The 17,255-nt window shown below is 46.0% G+C and overlaps 1 protein-coding gene and 1 long non-coding RNA gene across 3 annotated transcripts in view; one reads left to right on the top strand and one right to left on the bottom strand.

Annotated features, from left to right (window-relative positions):
* Positions 1–1,895: 1,895 nt before the first annotated feature.
* Positions 1,896–4,434, bottom strand: LOC142491098 (uncharacterized). Its single transcript, XR_012800280.1, has 3 exons — positions 4,049–4,434; positions 2,156–2,294; positions 1,896–2,047 (listed from the first exon to the last, which is right to left on the bottom strand). It is a non-coding gene; the product is annotated as an uncharacterized LOC142491098 (long non-coding RNA).
* An 8,155-nt stretch (positions 4,435–12,589) lies between these two features.
* LMBR1L (limb development membrane protein 1 like) overlaps positions 12,590–17,255 on the top strand; it is a 47,545-nt gene continuing 42,879 nt past the window's right edge. Inside the window, exon 1 of one of the 2 annotated variants that reach the window (XM_075591249.1) lies at positions 12,590–13,047. In XM_075591249.1, coding sequence (XP_075447364.1) covers positions 12,982–13,047 — 66 coding nt within the window. In that variant the 5' untranslated portion in view covers positions 12,590–12,981. Of the gene's footprint in view, positions 13,048–16,800; positions 16,957–17,255 lie in introns of those variants that run through there. The other variant, XM_075591250.1, reaches the window with a different exon arrangement.

Genomic DNA, 17,255 nt, shown 5'->3' with positions numbered 1-17,255 from the left:
ATAGGGAAACACTGATCCTATTAATTCAGCATGTTAATATGCATTTGGCCATTAGATGGCAACCTTGTCGCAAGTTTCTCCCCCTGGGTGATCTTTAGCAGGCACCATGTTTTTTTATTATACAGATGACGTTACGGATCATAACACAAAACAAAACCAGCAGAGCAGCACGGGAATTTTAGCAAAATATGTGCATACCGGGCTGATCAAGTATTCCATGCAAAATATATGATGGCTTTCTTTAGCAAGACTTACTGGATGCATGTGCACTGTGTGAGCAGTTACATTGGTTCAGTTTTTCTGGTGTATAAGATTTTCATTTGTGTTTTTTTACTTCCTTATGTCACATCACATTTTATTTCCAGCTGCACTGTCGACAACACATCGCCTCTTTAGTGACACACAATTAGGTCAAATGCAAATATCTGCCAATAACGTTAGACTGTTTCACTAGCGAGAAAAAAACACTAACAGTACAGAATAAAGTATCTCTTGTAGCGGTGACTGGTAAATATAAAACGCTGCATGAAAGGGAAAAAAGGGAAAAGTCTTATCTAATGGTCTAAAAATCCTAGAGTAACTTGTGAAGCCGCCGATTGGCATTTGTGAAGCTGCTTTTAAGGCTGCGTTCACGTTAGCACTGAACGCGCGGCACTTGCCGAGTTTAGTTCCTGCAATTTAAATTGTTGCGCGTGGGCACACGTTCTCCCAAGTTTGGCGCTTGGGGAGACAAAAAAAAAAAAGAGTTTGAAGCGCGCTCAACATGCCCCCAGTGCCCGCTTGCAAATTAGACAGGACACCCGGCGCTCATGCTTGGAGAGCTGGTGACGTCACGTGATAAAACCACATAGTAAATTGCCTACCCTCAAACTGAACATATTTAGTAGGTAAAAAGAGAAGAAAAACTCCGCTCTAATTTATATCTATGTGAATATAAATGTTTATGTTCTATTTATAATGTACACTGTATAATCAGGGTTTTAAGTCAATAAAGTGATTGGTGTAATAAATTAAAAAGTTTTGGACCTTAATTTGAATTGTGCACAGTGAAGATATGTGTATATATACACACTCAAACGGTGTCCCTGCTATATTCCTATGGCCTAGCATTGCAACTCCTGGTAATAGCAGGCAGTGCTACAGTGTTAACCCCTAACACAGAGGTGCGCAAACTGGGGGGATGCCCCCCTGTGGGGGGCACGGGATTTTTCTGGGGGGGCGTGGGCGGTTGCAGAGGCATTTAAATTAAATACCAGGGGGCAGCGCAAGGCCTCTGCAACCTCAACTTAGAGGGATTCAGCCAGCTTCTGGTCACGTCGCCATGACAAGGCGGCGTCAAATGACGCTTTGGGGTCACGTGACATCACAGGTACAGCAACCCCTGCCTCCAGCACACAGATCCCCTGCTCCTGGCACACAGATCCCCTCCCTTCCCTGCCCTTAGCACACACATCCCCCTGCACACAGATCCCCCTGCCCCCGGCATACAGATCCCCCTACACACAGATCCACCCCTCCCCCCTGCCCCTGTGCACACATATCCCGGCCCCGGGGACACATATCCCCAGCACACAGATCCTCCTGACCCTGCACACAGGTCCCCAGCACACAGATCCCCAGCACACAGATCCTCCTGCCCCTGGCACACAGATCTTGCCCCGGAACAAAGATCCCAAATAATGAAGAAGAAAAAAAAGCTAAACACAGAATAATACTGCTGTTTTGCTATTTTTTATTGTTATATATTATTATTTTTTTCATATAGAAAAATATAAAAAAATTAAATAAAAAACGAATGAAAAAATAAAAATAAACACTGAAAACCGGAATCCCTCATTTTAACCAACTGAGATGTTTGTTCCCCCCCCCCCCACCCCTTTCTATTTTCTGTTCCCATCCCTATTCCCTTTAAATGCTTTCAATAAAGTTTAAAAATAACAAAATAATGGTGTACAATGCAGCAACTCTCGTTAATAGTGGCTTGGAGTTGTTCATGATCCTTGACTTCAATTGGGATTTTCGTCTGCAAACAGCTGCTTCAGACAATCTATAATAAGTCCCTTAGTTAGGGTTGCCACATTTAAGTTTTTACGGGACGCCCTCCCTCCCACAATACACACGACCCCACAACAACACAACACACACACACATTTACCTTTTGGGGGGGAGGCCTCCGATACTGCACCGGATGCGGACGTTGGGTACAACTTCTGGCGCCGATTGGTGGGTGGGGAGGCCCTCCATAGACAGTTGTCCCAGCTCTTCCCTCTTGTCGGTGGCCCTGTGTCAAGGCACTAAAATACGGGACAATTATGAGTCCCTTCAGACCTTTCGGGGTTAACGCAATGAAATAAGGAACAATCCCATATATACTAAATGTCTGGCAACCCTACCCTTAGTCAGTGCCGTAACTACCGCCGGGGATTCTCGGGCACATCGGAGCCACAGAGCAGCCCTCATCCATCGACGCTGCATCATCATGGCGCTGCATTGTCATGATGCTGCAAAATAGTTTGGGGCCCCTTACGGCGTAGTGAAGCCGCTGCCCTTAGTTGATACATGGATTCCTCTACTGGTTGAGCTGAAGATGAGTGATGCATTTTGAGATGTATGCAAGACATACAACTTGCGAAAAGGCATCAGCAGGTGCAAGAACGTCTGCTACATATATTATCTTTGCTACACACACACACACACACACACACACACATATATATATATATATATATATATATATATATATATATACAAAGTACACTAAGTGATAGATTAGTGCAAACAAAAAGCGCTAATACCAATATAAATAAAAGTGAATCAACATAAATCAACCATGTGATATCAATATAAAATGATAAGTGACTTTAGTGAGCAACAATAATCAACAACTTAATACCCTGTGACACTGTCCATTGATAATTGTCCAATTAGCAGCCTAAAAAGTCCCACTGGGTGTCTCGCAACCAGTATAGAATTGATGAACAAAACAGACCTCTCTGGCGCTTAGCACTAAATAAACCACAGTTGGTCTCAGTTGTAGTCTCTGGAGAAAATCTTGAATCCTGGGAATAATGAGCACCTCAAGCGATGGGAGACAAAAACATAATACGCACTACCATAGTGCATTACCCAGGGACAAAATACCGATATAAACCAGGTACACTGGCAAAGGTCAAAAAAATAATACTCCATATGGAACAACAGGTAGATATATCTCTACTAAAAATTGTATATATTACATACAAATACGTGCACCCAATGGTAACAAAACATACAAACAATTGACTGCAGTTGGCTCCGTCAGACCTTCTTCTTACCCCCGAAGAAAAGACCAGTTACTTTGCATCTCGAAACGCGTAGGAAGTGTGGCACAGCGCGGACACCGTAGTGGAGTACTAGCTTGATGACGTCACCAGGAAAAGCTGAGCGGTGGTGATTCGAAGGAGTCAGCGCGGCGAGGCAGAGCAGTGTGACCGGAGTCAAGCACCCACAGAGGAACGGAGATCCGAGAAGCTCGTGACACTTTCCACACTAAGGCACATGACCTAGCCACTTGATGTGAGTAGGTTTTCAATTTTTACCCACGGCGGAGGAGCGGCTGACGGAGCCAACTGCAGCCAATTGTTTTTAAGTTGTGTAGCCCTTGTACCCCCTGGGTACTGAATCTACTCGTGCTGCTTTTACCTGTGTGGCTAACAGGAGGCCTGAGCCTCCGCCACTGGGAGCCTGGGATACACTTATTATACGGACAGCGCCTCCACCGGTAAGGTATCCCAGCGTGGTGGGAGTATTCCCTCACCGGAACCAACATACTCAGTAATTACACACGTTTGTATAAGAACAGTATTTACTAACTCTCATATAATGCATGTACCATATCATGACACAGTAACAGAACCCCAGCATATTACTCAATAATACACAGTCCATGTGAATGTCCCCAAACACTGAATGTCTAATAGCACTTAACCACTGAGTGTCTCTCTCTCAAAGTGTGTGAGGGGATAGCGCGTTTCCCTGCGTTGGGGCCCGGTGGTGCACTTATTAATACCTTCCTGGTCGAGGTCCAGAGCAGGATAACCAGCAGCAATCTGTCACTCCACGACGTGGTCCCGCAGCGCGGTATGTTGCTCCTCACTTGAATGGCTCCGCAGACTGACTTCTCTGAAGGGGCCTCCAGCCGGATGATCCCTTGTAAGCAGTCTCTAATATGGAGTCCTGATCTGCTCTCAGATAACAAGCTGCACTGTCCTTCAGGCAATGTCCTGCAGCACCTCTCACACTAATGCTAACTGTGGAAAGGTCCCTATCTTAAGGCTTTCCCTACAGCAATTACAATAAGTGTCTCTACTGTGTCTCAGGGGACTAACTGGTCCCTTGGGGGTAACTTCTGACCTAGTCCCCGGAGCACAGCTCCATGGACACTACCTGTACCATTCAGGCCCCGTTTTTGACTGACAGTTTCCTGTCCCAGCATGCAATACTCTTTCCTCCCTTCCAGGAGCAATCCAGCCATCCCATTTGTTGTGGTGAGTCACGCGGCAGCATCTCCCTATGAAGCATGGGAGTTGTAGTCTGTCTGCAGCCTACTTATCATTGGGACCGCGTGCGCATGGCGTACTGCGCATTCGCGACACTATAATGGCTGCCGCACTTGCATTTGCACATGCGCGAACCGGGAAGGCCCTATACTAACGCAACACCACATCTGCGCATGCGCGAACCCTTGCGCGCGCATACAACAATGGCGGCGCCGTACAGAGGGAGCTGCCGGCAAGCTTGTCGCCACCCGCAACAGCCCCCAGGAGAGGGGGACCGGAGGGGACCTGGCTACATTTGTGTTACCATTGGGTGCACATATTTGTATGTAATATATACAATTTTTAGTAGAGATATATCTACATGTTGTTCCATATGGAGTATTCATTTTTTTACCTTTGCCAGTGTACCTGGTTTATATCGGTATTTTGTGTTACGCCGGTGCTGCCCGCAGACCAGACCCGTCCCTTGTAGTGAGGTGGGGACGTATATGTGCACGCACCCGCAGCAGAAGGAGCGTGTCCGGAGTTTGGTGTTTTGGTGTTGCCAGGCCAGGTGGATATAGCTATAGCAATACTTGCCGGTACCGGGTAAAGAAGAGACGTAGTAGTTGCCGTTAGCCAAGGTCAGGGAGAGGAGAGATCCGGAGGGTCGGGGTCCAAGCTGAGATCGAGAGACGTGAGAAGCCGCGTAGTCAGGAGGGAGCCGGGATCAAGAACCAAAGAGAATAGTCAGCCAAGCCGCGTCGTAATCTGCGTAGCAAATAGAAGACGAAAGCCCAAGTAGACATCCACAAGTGGAAACTATGTCGAGCGATGTGGGAATGGCAAGACAGGCATTATATAGTGCGGCTGGCGAATAGGAAGAGGGGGCAGACCTGGAGGAGCGCGTGGAGCTGTCCTGGATAGGCTGCCTTGAGAAGTATACAGGTGAGCAGCTTTGGTGTAGGATTGCAGCCTGCGCGTGAGCTGGGGGCGTGGCTTCACTGCAGAAGCAGTGAATAAATTAACTTGGTCCGGCGCACGCACCGTAACGAGGGGGACCGCGCGCCACGGAGCAATAGCAGCCGCCTGAGTCCCACCCGCCCGCGGAGCAGCGACCGCCCGCCTGGGACGACGGGGAAGTCCCCCAACCACGGGGAACGGGCGGGACCGGCGAGGGAGACGTCCCGCAGCAGCGTGAGCAACGAGAGGTGAGGGGAGGTCACGCTGGGACCGCCGTGACCCCCGAATCCTCACAATTTTGTCCCTGGGTCATGCACTATGGTAGTGCGTATTATGTTTTTGTCTCCCATCTCTTGAGGTGCTCATTATTCCCAGGATTCAAGGTTTTCTCCAGAGACTACAACTGAGACAAACTGTGGTTTATTTAGTCCTAAGTGCCAAAGAGGTCTGTTTTGTTCATCATATACTGTACACTGTATTATATACAGAGAGAGAGGGGAATACAACTTAAGATGTGTTAGAAGATCTATGTTTACAAATGAAGAAACCAGTCCAACATAGTGGATATAAAAGCCCCTACACACAATGCTATGGGGCTACTTCCCAGTTCTTGAGAAGAGATCAGCTCTTTTCAGATGAAGGGCACTAAAATCTTCTCCAGCGCTGGGAAGCAGCCTCACCGGATATTCAAGAAGGGACAAACTGCCCCCATCTGACACGGTGTTATTATTGTGCTCGCCCAGAGTCACTGCAGTTTCCCATATAAGTTATTATGTTTATTCTCACATTACAATGCACCACACTTTGCAAGCATTGGAGGTAAATTGTATACCTTTCCAAGCAGCAATACTCTTTCCTCCCTTCCAGGAGCAATCCAGCCATCCCATTTGTTGTGGTGAGTCACGCGGCAGCATCTCCCTATGAAGCATGGGAGTTGTAGTCTGTCTGCAGCCTACTTATCATTGGGACCGCGTGCGCATGGCGTACTGCGCATTCGCGACACTATAATGGCTGCCGCACTTGCATTTGCACATGCGCGAACCGGGAAGGCCCTATACTAACGCAACACCACATCTGCGCATGCGCGAACCCTTGCGCGCGTATACAACAATGGCGGCGCCGTACAGAGGGAGCTGCCGGCAAGCTTGTCGCCACCCGCAACAGCCCCCAGGAGAGGGGGACCGGAGGGGACCTGGCTACATTTGTGTTACCATTGGGTGCACATATTTGTATGTAATATATACAATTTTTAGTAGAGATATATCTACATGTTGTTCCATATGGAGTATTCATTTTTTTACCTTTGCCAGTGTACCTGGTTTATATCGGTATTTTGTGTTACGCCGGTGCTGCCCGCAGACCAGACCCGTCCCTTGTAGTGAGGTGGGGACGTATATGTGCACGCACCCGCAGCAGAAGGAGCGTGTCCGGAGTTTGGTGTTTTGGTGTTGCCAGGCCAGGTGGATATAGCTATAGCAATACTTGCCGGTACCGGGTAAAGAAGAGACGTAGTAGTTGCCGTTAGCCAAGGTCAGGGAGAGGAGAGATCCGGAGGGTCGGGGTCCAAGCTGAGATCGAGAGACGTGAGAAGCCGCGTAGTCAGGAGGGAGCCGGGATCAAGAACCAAAGAGAATAGTCAGCCAAGCCGCGTCGTAATCTGCGTAGCAAATAGAAGACGAAAGCCCAAGTAGACATCCACAAGTGGAAACTATGTCGAGCGATGTGGGAATGGCAAGACAGGCATTATATAGTGCGGCTGGCGAATAGGAAGAGGGGGCAGACCTGGAGGAGCGCGTGGAGCTGTCCTGGATAGGCTGCCTTGAGAAGTATACAGGTGAGCAGCTTTGGGGTAGGATTGCAGCCTGCGCGTGAGCTGGGGGCGTGGCTTCACTGCAGAAGCAGTGAATAAATTAACTTGGTCCGGCGCACGCACCGTAACGAGGGGGACCGCGCGCCACGGAGCAATAGCAGCCGCCTGAGTCCCACCCGCCCGCGGAGCAGCGACCGCCCGCCTGGGACGACGGGGAAGTCCCCCAACCACGGGGAACGGGCGGGACCGGCGAGGGAGACGTCCCGCAGCAGCGTGAGCAACGAGAGGTGAGGGGAGGTCACGCTGGGACCGCCGTGACCCCCGAATCCTCACAATTTTGTCCCTGGGTCATGCACTATGGTAGTGCGTATTATGTTTTTGTCTCCCATCTCTTGAGGTGCTCATTATTCCCAGGATTCAAGGTTTTCTCCAGAGACTACAACTGACACAAACTGTGGTTTATTTAGTCCTAAGTGCCAAAGAGGTCTGTTTTGTTCATCATATACTGTACACTGTATTATATACAGAGAGAGAGGGGAATACAACTTAAGATGTGTTAGAAGATCTATGTTTACAAATGAAGAAACCAGTCCAACATAGTGGATATAAAAGCCCCTACACACAATGCTATGGGGCTACTTCCCAGTTCTTGAGAAGAGATCAGCTCTTTTCAGATGAAGGGCACTAAAATCTTCTCCAGCGCTGGGAAGCAGCCTCACCGGATATTCAAGAAGGGACAAACTGCCCCCATCTGACACGGTGTTATTATTGTGCTCGCCCAGAGTCACTGCAGTTTCCCATATAAGTTATTATGTTTATTCTCACATTACAATGCACCACACTTTGCAAGCATTGGAGGTAAATTGTATACCTTTCCAAGCAGCTGGGTGGGTCATTTTCGGTAAAAAAAAAAAATATCCATTAATCTCATCTGAGATTTGGGGCTGAAAACAGCCCGAATGAACGCTTCGGAGTATATAGAAGTTACCCCTTAGGCTCACAGTTTGCTATAAACCCGTGCATGAAGATACCTACTAAAATATGCCCGCATCTGAGCAACCAATTAATAAATTAAAACATACCAGAAGAATATTCCTTATGACAGTCATGCTTTGTGTAATTATCATAGTTGCCATTTAATTAAATTAGTCACTCCCATGTTCCAGTCCAAACAGCCTACACGTTCTACAGGTGACCTGAATTGTGAAGTAGCCATAATATAATTGTGTTTGTTTATGTTGATGATTTTGCCCTATGGAAATATACATGGATTTCCTCCTATGTGTGATGAAATACATTCTGTATAGTGTTTATTTATTTTTTGTTATTCTTAGCATGTGGCGTAAAACCTGTGGGTCGTTTTTTTTAGTGAGTTTGTACATAAGAAAATTTACAACAAAATTAGGGGAGTTTTCGAAAGTTACAAATGTACAAAATGAAAATAAATACTTTGGGGAGATTTTACTGAAAAATGCTTTACTTAATGCTTTTTGGTGAGGAGTCTGTCGGTTCTCAAGATGAATTGTTGTTTGTTTGTAAAGTAAATGCCATCGTTAGTCAAACAGATAAATGAGTAAACAATGGGACAAACAGTTAATTCCTCTCATTACTCAATATAATGAAGCTGCAACGAAAATTGAGAACATTGTTTAAAAAAAAAACACAGGAACGTATTGAGAGGAAACCCTTACCGTAGAGATTATATCACTGAAAAACCGAAAGTCATTTATACGAAGGCTTCAAATCTAAAACAAAAACTGGCACCTGGTATTCCTAAAGGCTTCCCCATTAAGACCAATTGGTTGGGAGGTTTTTTTCATTTGTCAAAAATGTAGGTTTTGGAGCATGCTCCAAATTTATTATCAGTAATAGAAGCTGTCACGTACGGCACCCAGCTAGCCCGCGACCTGCATACGGGACAAGGGTTAATACTCACGTCCGCAAGTGCTCCCATTTTTCACCTCCACAAAGGTCCATGAAATGGACAATATCTCCTCTACAGGATCCAGGATCAATACACAACCCGCAAGCTGACCCACCCTTCACCTCCGCAGGGGTCCCTCAAATGAGTTGTATCTCTCCTCAAGCCGTCCCAATATACCACCGTCACAAACAACACACAAGTGAGCACGTGACATAGATATGCAACCAGGCTTAATACACATGGCTACTCTAGCAACCCCCCTTTCTCCTCTGCAAGGAACCAGTGAGTTAATATTAACCCCTACTCAATTGCAAATCATATAAAAATACCTCCCGATACATATACAAATACCCCCACACCCCAATACATATAAAAATACCTGACGCCCCATACATATAAAAATACCCCCACCCCCCAATACATATAAAAATACCCCGTTCCCCCAATACATATAAAAATACCACAACCCCCCTCAATACATATAAAAAATACACCCCCCCCTGCAATACATATAAAATACCCTGCAAATCCATATAAAAATACCCCTGGGTATAAGCTGTGGGAGTGCCGGGGCCTGGCGGAAAGAGGACCGGAAACCTGGCCCGGCCACAGGTTGGCCCCAACTTGCAGCACCAGCCGGCCAGGCCCCCCCGCAGCCACCGGGCCCGGGACACGTGTCCCGGCTCTCCCGCCCTGTCAGCGGCCCTGATTGTATGTGGGTTGCAGGTAGTCAGATCTTTTATTATGTGATTGACAAAGGGCCTAAAATTTGTTATATACAGTGTAGAATCATCTTTGGTTATTTGAAGGCCTAGATATTTTATGGAGTTCGGGTTCCATTCAAAATCAAAGTTAATTTGAAGACGTTTTACTACTTCTTTGGGAAGATTTATGCTAAGGGACAGAGATTTGGTGTTATTCATTTTGTATCCAGAAAAGGAGCTGAATTGTGAAAAGGTTTGGGAGTGAGGTGAGAGTTTTTTTAGAGCGTCAGCAGTTCATCATCTGCGAAAAGAGCTATCTTAAATATTTCCTTTTTGACGGTGATGCCAGGGATATTCAGAATCGCTCATATCTAGTAGGCTCGTGGCTCTATGGCCAAGGTGAATAGCATAGGGGGACAATGGGTAGCCGTTGTGTGTGTATATATATGTGTATATATTTTATATATATATATATATATAAATATATATATATATAATACAATGCACAGCCGGCACACCATTTGCCAGTAAATAAGTTTTGGTGCTTATCCCATCAAGCAATAACAGACCATACGATACCGGTTGCAACACGACATCAAGGGACAGCACCCAGTGGGACCGAAACGTCGGTTTTTGTGTCTTCTATCAAATATAGAAAATTTATGATTTACTTACTGTGTGCTGTCCCTTGATGTCGTGTTGCAACCGCTATCGTATGGTCTATATATTACTATATAGATTAAAAAAATAATAATATATATATATATTTTTTTTAATCTAATTTTTATTTTAAATATTTTTACAATATTTTTACTATATTTGTCCAAAGTATTTCTTTTTTAACTCTAATAAGCCAACGTTTTGGACTCTAGACAAAGTTTCATCAGGAAATCACATAAGAGTGTAAAGAAAGAAAGCATCTTTAGGTGCTCCCGGGACATCAACGTATCCCCACCACAAAGAATACGATGTGGTGTGTCACTAAAGCAGCTTATTTCCAGACTGTGTGTTCTCTCGCTGTGACCAGAAATCCCAAACCACATCCAATTTGACACATTGTTTAAATAATTTCTCTATGTTTTTTCTTCCCATAAGTATGGGTCATTAAGTTCAATCTTTTGACAAAAACATGTGAACCTGCAATCTCCCGCTGTGACCACTCCCAAGGAGTACAGGGTCTATTTTTACAGCATGCAATTATATATGTCTGTTAGGATCCCTAGAGATCCAATACACCGGCACAGCACAAGAGATAATCATATAAAAGTGGTTTATTGGGTCCAAAATGCACACATATGCCTGCCGTTTCTTCAGGGATGTATATGTATATGTATGTTACTTAGAGCTAAACACAAAACAAATGAATTCTATAGTTTAATTCTAAAAACACAGTGGCATTCCATTACATAGACATGGGGTTCTCAACCCCAGTCCTCAATGCCCCCCAACAGGTCAGGTTTTAAGCATATCCCAGCTTCAGCACATGTGGCTCAATTGAAGCAGGGATATCCTTAAAACCTGGTCGGGGGAGTGGGGCGGGGGGTCGTCTTGAGGACTGGATTTAAGAACCCCTGACAGAAAGAGACCTGAGAAGCTGGAGCAGTGGCTCAGGCTTGTTCTATAGTAGGTGCGTGCGCGCCTGTGCGAACGCGCTTGCACGTGACGCACACTTTTTGTGTGTATGGTAGTCCGTGCTGCCGGGAGCGACAGGTTTGCAGTGGTCTGTGAGTTTGTATATGTGTATATACAGTATGTATATGTGTAATTTATTATATATTAAAAAAAAAAAAAAAAGACACGGTAATAAGAATAAAATATTTATTAACATTGTACACACACACACACACACACACACACACACACACACACACACACACACATTACAGCGGCGGTAGCTGCCCGAATACTTACTTTTTGAGTCTTCCCCGCTATCGCCCGGCTCTACGCTCACTGCCGTGCGCGCAGCCCTAGCATACAATGGCTGGCTAACCGCAGCCAACTACAACGTGCGCGCACTATATTACGGGCCTCAGTGAGTAAAGGCACTGACTGAGAACAATGACACTGAGTTTGAGGCAGGGGAACCTGGTTCAAATCCTGTTGTCAGCCCCTTGTGACCTAGCAAGTCTTCCTGTGCCTCAGGCACCAACAGCATAGATTGTAAAATTGTTATCTGTGCAGGGACTGTGCACTGTTGTGAGCTTCGAGTCCCATTGTGAGCAAAGTGCTACAGTATATAAAATAAAGTTATTATTAACATAGGAAATAAAACGGTTGCATTCCTAGCGAGTGTCATTACATTGCTCTAGTCTTGTGGGACGAAGGTAGAGCTAGTGAGCCCTCAATTAGAATAACTGAAAATATATAAGAAAATATAACAGAGATAAATAACAGGAAATATAACAAATAATTTTCTTATATATATTTTAACAAACTTTTGCCAATGTAAATATAAAATAATGTTGTATGAAGAAATAATCAATATCTGCTTCATCCACCAACCCTCAGGCACAACGTTTTCTCCCTCCTGCAGCAATTCACCAATCAGGCTCACGCTCTCCGTCTCCCCTGACCAATCCGGTACGGCATGCGGTTCGATTTGAGGTTGAGAGAATGGGGGCGGGTCTGTCCCTTTAAGGATGGAACGCGGAGGTGATACAATGTAACAAGAGATTAGTTCGGAGATAGAATCAGATCACAGAGACCGGTGGAGGCAGCAGAGGGGAGAGCGGTGGAGGCAGCAGAGGGGAGAGCGGTGGAGGCAGCAGAGGGGAGAGCGGTGGAGGCAGCAGAGGGGAGCGCGGCGTCATTACAACAGGAGGTGTCACAGGCGACAAACACCCTGAGGACTGCAGAGGCAGCGTGACCTCATTACAGCAGGGGCCTTGCAGGAGATATATACTGTACACCCAGAGGACTCTGCAGAGGCAACACAGGGGGGCAGCGGCCTCATTACAACAGGAGATTGCCGGGAGACAAACACCCTGAGGACTCTGCAGGGAGAGACCGAAAATAATTCTCCCCCTGATGTGAGACAGCTCGGAGGCGCCATGCTGCCGGAGGATGGAAGCAGATCTAGATGTGTCGGTTAGAGAGCAGCTCTTCCACGAGTGGGTCCGGGAATGCATCGTGAGTGCTGCTGACCGGGAGGGGGGGGGGGGGGTGGAGAGGGGCGGGGAGAGGTAATAACCCATTCGCTGCCGCACTGTTGGTGCCTAGGGCAGTAATTGGTATATTAAAGCATTAACTGCCATTGGTTACAGTAAGTCGGCGTTAGGCTAAACGTTACTTAAACACTAAAGGGTTGTAGACATGGGTATTAGTGTTCCTTAGTTTGGGGTTTATCAGTGTGAGGATTTCCCTCCCCCCTCAGTGGTGTGTGGGCCTGTGTTGGTTAGATAGTTCTGTAGAGCTGGTGACCCTTCACTGTCCTGCTCTTCGCTGTTTCTCTCTACTCGGCTTTGATGTGTGTGGGGGAGGGTTCGTTATCCAACATTTCCCCATTCTCATGGTAACTTTCTTGGGATGGAGGTCTTGTAGCCAGGTGTCTATTTCCCTCTTGACACAAGTGCTTGTTCAAGACTGCACACATGAAGAGACCTATGAGGTCCGGCTCCAGCAAATCTCTATAGGGCATCAACTTGTACATTAAAGACTTTAAAGACCTTAACAATAAAACATTTAGGAAAGACACACACATTGTGGTAGCATTAAGAAGGTACCTGCTCCCAGGGTACTAGCACACATCACTTTAACGTTCCTTGCACCCTGAGTGCCGGGACCAATCCTATTATATTGCATTAATCTTTATTTACCTTTTTAATTTTGTCTTGCTGCAAAGTTTGCCAAGATTTTCATTGGCGTATTCATAGGTAAAAGCGTGAGGGTACTGGGGGACCCGAGGGTGCCGCTGCGTTTCTATGTGCACACGACCTGAGGGTGCCGCTGCGTTTCTATGTGCACACGACCCGAGGGTGCCGCTGCGTTTCTATGTGCACACGACCCGAGGGTGCCGCTGCGTTTCTATGTGCACACGACCCGAGGGTGCCGATGCGTTTCTATGTGCACACGACCCGAGGGTGCCGCTGCGTTTCTATGTGTACAGGACCCGAGGGTGCCACTGCGTTTCTATGTGCACACGACCCGAGGGTGCCGCTGCGTTTCTATGTGCACACGACCAGAGGGTGCCGCTGCGTTTCTATGTGCACACGACCCGAGGGTGCCGCTGCGTTTCTATGTTAAACAAATGAGCAGAAGATTATTCCTCTAATGGTGTCTGTCATAAGAGGGATTTTCTGGTGTTGCTAGATTTGGATGGCAACAGGCGACTTCACCTGTGGCCCCCAACCTCTGACCGCTTCTCCCTAGTCTAGTGGGAGTGGAGATGCTGCCGGCATCGATCACAGCTTCTTCTTGCTCCCTCAGCTGCTTAATGACCGTGTGTGCTGTTTAAATACGGGGACACTCACTCTCCTGTGCCAGCATAGGAAGCTGACTGGAGTGGGAAGAAGCTTCTATCCACAGCTCACATTCATGCATGCATGTATTTATATGTGTGTGTTATTCAGTATTAGGTGATACCTTTTTTTATTTGGACTAACAATTTGTCATAGGACAAGCTTTCGAGAGTTTTCCTCTCTTCCTCAGGTCAGCAATACTGATATACACAGGTTTCTATGACTTAGACAGAGATTTGAAAAGGAAAAAAAAGGGGACGAAAAAGAACAGATGTAGATGAGGTGGGGTGAGGGAGGAATGTTTGGAGACAATGGAAGGGTGAGAATAAGGGATGGGGGTGAGGGGCTGTACATCCACCACAGTGGAGGGGGGGGGAGTGGTTTAGGATGGCACATTGACAAGGAGGGCCATTACAACAAATTATGATAGTGTGTAAGAGCCCATATCTGCATTAAGTCCTCTTGTTTTGGTGTAAGAGTCTTATCATTCTGAGCGCAAATGTTTTCCGTTCTTGGGTGCGTTCGAACATTCCATTGAGGATTTTGATTATTAAATCGTTTATGGATTGATCTGGTTGTGAGAAATTATGTCCAGCAGGTGAGCAGTATCTTCCTTCTTCGGGGTGGAGTATAGTGTTTGTGCATTTCATTCTGCCTTTAAGTTTTTGGCTAGTTTCCCCAGTGTAGCATCCTTGGACACATTTGTTACATTGAATCATATAAGCCACATTCCTGGATGTGCGACAGTATGATCCTTTAACATTGAGTGTTCCATGGTTGTGACTGGCTGTGGGATCTTGGCATATATGTTTGCAGAGTTTGCAACGTGTGTTGTTGCACGGTTTAGTGCCATTATCAGTGTCTTTTTAAGTTCGTTGTGAAGTTTTCTGCTGACTAATTTCTGTTTGAGGTTTGGTGGTTGCCGAAAAGCAAGAATGGGAGGTTTGGGAAAGATTTCTTTTAATGTCGCATCCTCTGCCAGCATGGGTTGCAGATCTTTGATTATTTTTCGTATTCCCTCTAGGGTAGGGTTGCATGTGGCCACTAGTGGTATGCGTGTGGTAGGTTCTCTCTGTCTGTATTGTAGTAGGCGTTCTTGTGGGGCTTTTAGTGCAGATGTAATAGATCTGACAATGGTCTTTGGTTTGTATCCCTTCTGTCTGAACGATTTGGTCAGGGTTGAGAGATGCCTGTTTCTGTCTTCAGTGTCAGAGCATCTTATAGCCTGGCTGTGTATGGCTCGTAATATACTGTGTGCGTTAATGCGCGCGTGCACGTGCCGCACACTTTTTGTGTGTATAGGGTCCGTGCTGCCGGGAGCGACATGCTGGGAAGGTAGTGTGTGTGTGTGTGTGTGTGTGTGTGTGTGTGTGTGTGTGTGTGATATATATATATATATATGATTGTGTGAGTGAATAATTACTTAAATAAGATTTTTAAAAGAAAAAAAAACATGTTTGGTAAATATTTTTATTTGTGCTCTTATTGACAGACATACATACACATAAATGGTAGCGGCGCAAATTCATTATTTTCCTCATCTTCCCCCCTGTCGGCCGGTTCCATGCACACTAGCGTGCGCGCGCGGTCCTATTATAGAATGGCTGACTAACCTCAGCCAACTATAAATGCTGCGCGCGCGCATACGGCGCAGCAAGCGCGCGCACTATAGAACAGCCCTATGATGCATTGTTTTGTATGAGTGGGATGGAAGCTGGAGTTGTGGAGGTAACTGCATCTGTCTGTTGGTTTCTTGTATACAGATGTGTGTAGTTTGCCATCTTTCAGTGTTATTGTTGTATCTAGAACGTTTACTTGGTTTGCCGAATAATCAATTTTGAATTTACATTCATCAATTAATGAGTTCAGGGACTCGTGGAATTGTTGCAGGTTTCCTTCACCCTCTGTCCACATTATAAACAGGTCATCAATGTATCTGTAGTATTTCTGGGGGCATGTAGTTAGGAATCTTTGTTCAAGATTTGCCATGAAAAGATTGGCATATTGCGGTGCCATCTTGGTACCCATTGCAGTCCCCATTAGTTGTAGGTACATTTCTTTGTTGAAGTGTGTGTGTGTGTGTGTGTGTGGCACTTTTGAGGGTTTAAGGCAGTGGTTTCCAACCTTTTGTCTGGTTAAGGAACCCAAAGTGAAATTCTAGGGATCCCATAACCCTTTTATTTTACCATTCTATATAGCATTCACCCCATAGTGGTTTAGGTTGTAGTTAGGGGATAAATATTTGGCTGCTTTCTCTTTGTCACTCACCAAATATGTTGCTATGTTAAGACTGCTCCTCTTAATGTCTGTGACACGTGCGCACAAGAGTCACTATTTCTGCCTATTGCTCTGCAGTTCCCAGCCATGTGAACGTGCCGGGCAGCCTCTTAATACTTGGTATCTTAGATAGGATGTTGTTTTTGTCACTTCTGACCTGACCGAGCACCCTGCCTGGGCAGTGCTTGTGACGCCTGTCACATACTCATTTCCTTTCACTTGATGACCGTACTTTACATACCATTGTAATTCCCTTACGATTGGTATCCTGCCTTGATGAGGAATGCACAGCACAATGGTCCTGGTAGGTGTGAGACCTGTGTGTGTGACAGCTAGATCCTCTTGCGTACATTACAACATGGCAACGTGTTCAGAGTGCGTGGGCTCTGTATACAGCAAGCTGTTTTGCATAAAGTATGAACTTGTTATTACACGCTCAGGGTTGGATCGTACATTGTATTTAATTTGATCTGGAAGACCATATTCTTTGCTAACGTACTGTAGTTCAGAGCACAGAGAGAGACACAAGTGAGCAAAGGCACACTGAAGTTGGTGACCTGGAAAACACATTTCAGTCGGTATTTTAGTTTTACAGTAGATGCT

This window comes from Ascaphus truei, chromosome 3 (assembly GCF_040206685.1).
Source record: "Ascaphus truei isolate aAscTru1 chromosome 3, aAscTru1.hap1, whole genome shotgun sequence".
Lineage (NCBI taxonomy): Eukaryota > Metazoa > Chordata > Amphibia > Anura > Ascaphidae > Ascaphus > Ascaphus truei.
The sequence above is the reverse complement of the archived record's forward strand: the minus strand, read 5'-3'. Positions and strand labels throughout refer to the sequence as shown.